The sequence below is a fragment of the Corylus avellana genome, chromosome 3 (genome assembly GCF_965113065.1).
Source record: "Corylus avellana chromosome 3, dhCorAvel1.hap1.2, whole genome shotgun sequence".
In the NCBI taxonomy this organism is placed as follows: Eukaryota; Viridiplantae; Streptophyta; class Magnoliopsida; order Fagales; family Betulaceae; genus Corylus; species Corylus avellana.
Window position 1 is genome coordinate 5133307 of NC_142492.1, and position 8366 is coordinate 5141672.

At 34.7% G+C, this 8366-nt stretch overlaps 1 protein-coding gene across 1 annotated transcript; it reads right to left on the reverse strand.

Annotated features, from left to right (window-relative positions):
* Positions 1-5034: 5034 nt before the first annotated feature.
* PRPS20 (chloroplast 30S ribosomal protein S20) lies at positions 5035-8186 on the reverse strand. The gene is made up of 3 exons (XM_059586969.2): positions 7911-8186; positions 7379-7545; positions 5035-5490 (listed from the first exon to the last, which is right to left on the reverse strand). Exons 1-3 carry the CDS (start codon positions 8095-8097, stop codon positions 5251-5253), a joined length of 594 nt encoding a protein of 197 aa, XP_059442952.2. The 5' UTR covers positions 8098-8186; the 3' UTR covers positions 5035-5250.
* Between the last annotated feature and the right edge of the window lie 180 nt (positions 8187-8366).

The following is an 8366-nucleotide window of genomic DNA, read 5'->3' on the forward strand; positions in this document are numbered from 1 at the left end:
GTTGGAGGAGAAAATATTATTCATTTGATAGCTTATCATTACTTTGTGGAAACACATTTTGGGGGATTTTTTTTTTTTTTTTAAGCTTAAAAGTGTTATGATGTGACATAAAAGTAAAAAAAGTTTTGAATATTTTTGTGTTTTGGGTTATTTGTTAATATTTTTATTTTGATATTAGAAAACAAAAGATATTAAGAAAAAAAAAAAAAAAACTAAAACGACATTGTTTATATGGTAATATGATAATACCATACTACATATGACATCATTTCTAAATTTTCATATATATATACATAAACACAAAAGCGACATCGTTTCATGTATTTTTTTATATATAAATAGGGATAAATGCAAAATTGGTCCATATGGTTAGCCTAAATTACAAATCACTCCTTGTGGTATAAAAAATAATTTATAGGTTCCTGTAGATGGCTTAAATTACAAATCACTCCATGTGGTATAAAAAATAATTGATAAGTCCTCAGGGTGGGCTAAAATAACAGTTTACTCCTTAAAATCAATTTCCGTTAAGTAACTTAACAAAATCCGTTGCTTTGTCACGTCATACTACTACAGTAAATTAACTTAATCTCTTCTATCCCTGAAATTTTACTCAGTGCATAACCCTCACTCATTTTCATCTTTCTCGCTACGATTTGGGAGCATTTTGCGAGAATTTGACGGTCGCATTTTGTGAAGTAGCTGAGGAAGATGAAGATGAGAGAGGGTTACGCACAAGGTAAAATTTTGGGGATATAAGAAATTAGGTTAATTTATTGTAGCAATATTATGTTAATTTACTGTAGCAGTATGACGTGGAGTGGGGGCTAATGTGCAATCTTAACTGGAGTCATAAAATGATGTGAAAAATCATAATTGTTATTTTTGAAAGTAAAAAATTAATAATAATACGTATCGTGTTTTTATTGGGTATGACGTGGCAAAGTAACAGAAACATTATTTCAAGTAAACAATGAGTTCTTCGCCTTTTTTGCAGATACGGAGGGTTGGGAAATATTTTATCTCCCTTCACCTCTGTGCAAGAAACATTATTTCAAGTATATCAAGCTATGGACTACAGTGACCACATTGTGATGCTTTGCATGGAAGTGAGTTTTATGCAACTTTGGGTAATGGAAGATTAGGACACAAAAATATGGATCAAAAGACAGAATATAAGCATTAAAGCCATTCAAGAAGTAGAACGCTTTCTCTCCTGATTTTTGACGGTTATGATATTGTACTCATGAAGGGCTTTTGCAGCAAGCTCCAATGTATGCAAGGTGGGGGTCGACCTCAATCGAAGTAATGAAAATTTTTCCCTTCCTATCTGACTCAGAGCCAATTCAAATTTGAAGAGTAATTTGACTCAGAGTTCTTTGATTGTTTGGTTTGTTTGTCTACTATTGTTATATAATATTGTTTGTAATTGTTAGAGATTTTCCTTTTTAATATTGTTCTGTGTAAGTCTATTTTCAAGTTTAATTTGAATTGTAACTTTAATATATATATGTATATATATATATATAAAATTCTTTCAATTTCTTCCACCTTAATTATGTTAATTGTTAAACTTAAAAATACGGCATATATAGCAAATATTATGAAAAGCTATCCACCAAACCATGTGTATTATTAACATTTTATGACTGTTTTGGATTGTTTAATTTAGTTTACTTTGATACACAAACTTTTCCTTAATAAGTAGGATCCAACAGATAAAATATTTAATTGAAATGAAAAGTGAATTACGGAGACATAGTTCAAACTCATAATTCCTGCTCTAATACTATGTTAAATTACTGTACTTATTCCAAAAATTTAAGTTAATAGAAAAGAATAAATTTAATCATTTAATTAATATTCTAACAGATTTTATTACTGTCACTTATCTATGTTCAACAATGAATTTCATATACTAGTTGACAATACTAATAGCAACCAGCAAGTAAATTGAAAGCATGTAAGCACAGTTAACCATCAAAGCAACAAAATTTTCCAAACAAATCAATGACTCGATCGCTTCATCCTCATTGCCTCAACTCATTGCCTCTAGTTGAAGTTTGTGTTTCAATGCTTCTACAGCATTCAGTCAAACTACTTTTAATTTCCAGCTTATTTTTAGATGGCAATTGCTGCTAGGAAGAATAATTTGTAATTCATAAAAACAATATTATTTAGCATGTCAAGTTGGTATGCCAAAAAAGATATGAAAAAACTATGATTACATGTCTAGCATTGGCTGCTGTTTCCTTTCACTAAGGAATGTAGGGCTTTGGTAGTCAAACTTCTAATTGAAGAATATAACAAAAATGAACCAAAAGCAAAAGGTTTCTCATACCCCAACAAAAAGAGCATTAAAGTTTACTTTGTTAACGTAAATTTTATTTAGTTTTATATTTAACTTGAATTGTCGTCCAACAATCTTCTTTGCTGCAGTCAAAGTTGTCAACTCTTCCAGACTAGCAGTTTCATCACAGTACCCTCCTTCAACTAGATCCCAGAAGTCTTGAAAGAGCAGTAACTAGTGCTTGTAGCTTTAGCCAAGATTTACCAGAAGAAAGGATTCCAAGAGTTCTTCTAGTTTTTTTTTTTTTTTTTTTTTTGCCTTCCAAGCCTGAGAAATCAATGTACAAATTGTTACAAGAATAGTAGTAGTCAGATTGACCCAGAGAAACTTGATTCAAGCAGGTAGATCTATCATATTAATCAATCTGCAAAAAGTGCATGAAAACAGGAAGATGGAAGTTTCACTCACTTCACTTCACTTTCTTCAAACAGGACATGACGCTTTACACAAGGATCATATTTCATTAGCAGAAGCTTATCGATAATCCTCCTGCTCTTCTTCTTGGCATAGAAAAACCCGGTGCCAGCAGCTGAGACAAGCCTGACAATTCTATAGGAATTCTTCTTCCTCCCCTTCCCCCTCCCCCTACTCTTCCTCTTCGATTTACCACCCTTTTTTCTACTTACTTCCTTCCTGCTTACTTTCTGCTCCTGCAGTTGAAATCATTTGAGATTAAACGATGTTTTATTGTTTTTGCTTTCCGGGAAACCAAATGCACAATGAGAACTTGAAAAACTCATGCAAAACTTCATGATTTCATATTACCCAAATCAGTGAAGATGATGATGATGATGATAATTACTTCCTATACACTATTTCCTTATTTCGTATAAAGTTAAACAAACTACATACTGACAACATGGGACATCCAACTAAAAAATAAACAAATGCGATGAAAACCAAAGGAGTAAACTCAAAAAATATGTGAAAATCAATTTGCCAAAGTGGTACCTTTTTCTTATCAGTGCTTGAAGCACGTTTCTTCGCCATGCAGACAACAGAATGACGATTTGGCCTCTGCAGAGTGCTCATTGACAAACAGCCTAAAATTTGACAAACCAGGTACTCAAGATTCACAAAAGCATTCGGCTATGTTTGATCGCTGGGAAAAGGTAGAAATACAATACTTTTCATTGACCCATAACCCAAATAAAAAATTATAACAGGTCCACACTGCTTACTTTCTGTTTTGGTTCTTGAGAAATACAAGAAAAAGGGGGGGGGGGGGGGGGGGGGGGGGGGGAGGAGAAGGTATACAAAAAGATTGTAGGTCCTCTTTCTTTTCGAGTTTCTCAACAGCCAAACACAAATGTTTACCATATATATAATAACATATGGTAAAGGCAGGGGAAGGTGCGATGTTGAGAGAGAGAGAGAAAGAGAGAAATGGGTTAGTGGGTTTACATTACCTTTGGAGAGGTTACTAGAGAAGCTGAGGGTCCTGAAAGTGGCGAAATTTGACTGAGAAGAAAAAGAACAAGGGCCTCTGACAAATGGATTTCTTTGCTCCCAAGGAAGAACCAAGCATGAAGAAAGTACGTCAATCATTGAGATTCCCATCTCTCTGTCTCTCTCTCTCTCTCTCTCAAATTGTCCCTTTCTTTAGGATTCTTGATGGAATTCTGTTTAGTTCGAGAGAGGAGAGGAAAAGTTTTCAGAAAATCTCAACCTTGTCTTTTTATGCCCCTCTGTCTCTCTGCCCGCAAGTAATTTAATACAAAACATAATTACAGCACAAGAGAGCATGTAAATGTTTTTAATAAATGCCCAATATTCTTAAAAATCATTATAAGAAGTTCTAGAAAATGGGTCTAAAATAGTTAAAAACTAAGAAGGAAAGAAAAATAAATGCAAAAATTTTACTAAAAGTTTCACATAAAATTTAGTTTAAATTTAAAACTTTCTTGACTTTAATATGAAAGGATTGGCTTTTATAGGTCATGAGAAATGGACAAGAGTTTCTATCCAAACTAGTTCCTCCAACCTAATATATAATAATGACATGTGTCTCTTAACATATGAGAAACACATAATTTTTTACGGACAAAGTTTTCCTCCAAACTCAGTTGGAGAAATTTCCTTCAACTTAATCTATAAAAGTGACATGTGTTATTTTTTTTAATAACATGTGAGATGCACATGTTTTTAATAGAATTTATTTCAACTTTGTCCCTACTATTAAAAAAACATGTGCATCTCACATGTTCATGGACATATGTCACTTTTATAGATTAGGTTGAAGGAAATTCCTACAACCTAGTTTGAAGAAAAATTTTGTCCATTTTTTAATAGTAGAAACAAACTTGAAATAAAATAAAAAACCATGTGTTTCTCACATGTTAAGAGACACGTATCATTATTATAGATTAGGTTAGAGAAAATTCTTCTAACCCAGTTTAATGGAGGTGAAGGAATTCATGAGTTCTTTTTGCCAATCGTGTTCAGAAATTACATTCACAAGTTAATACAAAGCGTTATATAATTTGAACATAGATACTTTATACTTTTATAATACAAATTAAGCTTCAAAAGTCTCAATTTTATGGAAAGTTACAACCAAAGTAAATTCAATGCTGCCTAGAACTTTGCTTGCTTGGCAACTTTGAACTAGAATGCTGCGAAGAGGATGCACTTGCTGATTCATTTGCATGCGAGGTGCGATAAATAAACCCTAATCAGCAAGATTAAGCAATATACCTTTTTAAGCTCAACTAAGCAATGATGTTCTAGATTACAAGAAGATATCAGCTTTAGTAACAAAAGCATTAAGGTAGAACTGTAACTAATCTACATCGAGTTCTCAGAATCCTTAAAATTATGAATGATGGGTTCATAGAACTCTTCATTAAGGAACTTCAACACAAGATTACATAAATTTTCACATGGGTGCAGAGGGTGTTCTACGCTGCATTTACAGCAGGTGCTGGGATTGGAGAATACCAGCCATGGTGAATCTCCACAGTCTTCTTTCTCCGGGCAAGCCGAGACTTCCTGCGTGCTCCGGTGTTCCTGTGCAGTGTTCCCACTTTCACCGCCTTGTCTATAACTGAATATGCCTCTGCAATTAGTTTCTCAATTTGAAGCACTTCTTCAGCTTGTGCATCAGGTTTCTTCTTGAGCACATCCAGAGCTTCCAAAACCTGGAAAAGTTCAAATATATTTCATAACCATCAGGAACATCTAAGAAACAATTTATCACCTTTATCACAAGTTTTTGATAGATCATTATGAGAACATCATCCAAATTTCTGCCTTTCTCTGGTCGATTAGACCTTATTATCATAGTAGAAGATACATTTTATAAAACAGGCAGGCAACAACATTATAGTTTTATTCCAAAAAGATTACATCCAATATATGGAAAACAAAAGTAAACTTCCATTTTCTCTTTAATTTTGTTATTGAATAAAATACTAAACTGACCCTATCAAAAATTAAGAGGGCAAGAAGGAAGAGAGATCCCTTCATGGCCATATTTGAGCGCCGATAACCAACCAATGACAATGATCTCATACACAATTTTTTTATGAATAATTTATTAGAAGAAGAGGCAAAGCCCTCATGCGCTAAAAGTATACAAGAGAAGTAACCACCTATTGATGTCCAAAATCTAAAAAATTAAGAAGATCTACAGGATTAGAGGAAGACAAATTAGGAACATAAGCTACAGCCCTATCTAAAAGAGATATTAGAAAGGAGGATTTTAGTCGTAGCACATTAGACTTGGCATCCTCAAAAAGGCGCCGATTTCTCTCTCTAAATGATCCACAGTAGTAATGCGGGGATAACTTTCTTATGGCATCTTAGGAATGTTCCCACCCTTGAGTGTGGTGGAGGCCTTGGTCTAGGGGTTTGTTCCCTTCAAGGTCCAAGGTACAACACATCATGGGTGCAAACAATTCCTTGAAGCCACACCCCCTGGTGAAAAGCCAGCGATTTAACCAGTTCCGTGTAGGGAAACTTCCAAGGGTGCAGAGCACAGGACCGGGGTTTAATCTGCAGGGGTGAGTCCAAAGGGCCCTGCCTTAGAGAGGTTCCCCGACATAAAAAAAAAAAAAAAAATTAAAAAAAAAATGAAGCATCTCAAAGATATTCCTAAGCATGACTCATGAAACTCCAAATAAGACGAGAACCAAGTGCCAGATCTCGCTAGTAAACTCACAATGGATGAGAAGGTGATTTAAGGAGACCAATTCACAAGGGTAAGACACCACCTCCTAAGGTTATCAATCGTGAGGATTTTGCCCAAAGCTGCCCGTCCTAGTGAAGAAAGCAATTTGAGGTGGAGCCTTCACCTTCCATACGCTCTTCCAAGGAAATAAACAAGACTCTCTAGAATGTAATGATTGCTCTTCACTTCAAAGCCATTATTACATTATAGGGTTCCACAACATTTTATCTGACGCTCCTGAATGGGGTTTTGAAGAGTACAATATATCGAGGAAAGCAACAAGGGACTCTAGCTCCCAATTCAGGACTGCGCTAAAGAAACTCAGATTCCAATGGACATAAGTGTTAGAGGAGTCCATATAATCCAACACTAATGCCTCTTTTTCACGAGCTTATGATTACAGAAACTCTAATACTTTTGGGCAAGTAAGTTTCCCCTAAATAATTTTTTTTTGATAAGTAAGTTTCCCCTAAATAATTATATCACAACTGTAGCAATAAGCCTTTACTGGACACAAAAACCATCCTAAAACCAGACAAACTGAGAAATCCTACAATATAAATAGAACCAAACATTATTTCCTTTTATCCGGATCATTTTTTTGATAAGTAATGATCCGGATAAAAGGAAATAATGTTTGGTTCTATTTATTATTTCCTTTTATCCGGATCATTTTTACTTATCAAAAAATAAATAAATAGAACCAAACATAGTTTCTTCACAAAGTTTCACACCCTACAACAGTACAACATCTTGATAGCATTCAATACAACACCATGAAAAAAAAAGTTGGACAAAAGAATAGAAATTAGACCAAAAACCTATGAATTTATACACAACTTTTCAGTAATGTATACCTTCTTCATCCGGGTCTTGATTTCAGATTTCCGGGCTTTGTTGTAGATGCGCCTTTTCTCAGCTTGACGCGTCCTCTTTGCAGCGGAATCCGCTTTTTTCGTAGGAGCCGCCTCACACACAACAAAATGGCGACTTGGCCTTTGCGTCGTGCTCATGGATAAATGCCCTGAAATTCTCAAAACCCAAAATCCAAAATCTTCTTACATTTCATTCCGCCAAGTTGGGGCTTTGAGAAAAGGCATGAACAAGGAATTGCAGTTCTTTGAGGAAAAAAAAAACAAAAAAAAAACTGTAGTCAACTATGCTTGATTCAACCGGGTTTTTTTTTTCGATTATCGAAAGTAACAACATTTAACGTAAAATTCTAATTCTTTTTTCTGGACTTTCGGTATTGTGGATTTCTTTCTTATTTTTCTCAGCAACCAAACGGGGGAGTTCATTAAGGGAAGAAAAAAATCGCACAGTAAAAAAGAAAATGGATAAAATGCAATTTCAGAGAGAGAAAGAAAAAACTTTGAATACTTCATTTACCTTTGGAGAACACATTGTGTGAGAGGCTAGTGGAGAAGCTGAGTGACCTCGACTGAGTTGAAGAAGAAGAAGAACAAGAAGAACAAGAAACTGAAGAAGAAGAAGAAGAAGAAGAAGGGACACCAAGGGAAAGAGAATTTCTCAGCTTTGAAGGGAGGGCCAAACAAGATAATGATAGGCTTGCCATCTCTCTCTCTCTCTCTCTCCAAGATTCAGCTCTTCCTTTCTCTCTTCGGCTCTTTATCCACAGCCACAGGGAAGGAGACTCGGTGAAAGTGGACCGAAATTCCGCTTTCGCCCTTTGGGCTTTTTTTGTTGGGTAAGCACCTCAAGAGTGGGCTCCCTCCTAGGAATTTCCTTTTCTTATGACTACAATAAAAAAAAATAATGTTACACATATTTTTAAAGTATTTTTTAACTAATTACGGAACATGTACTTTTATTTATTATTTTATC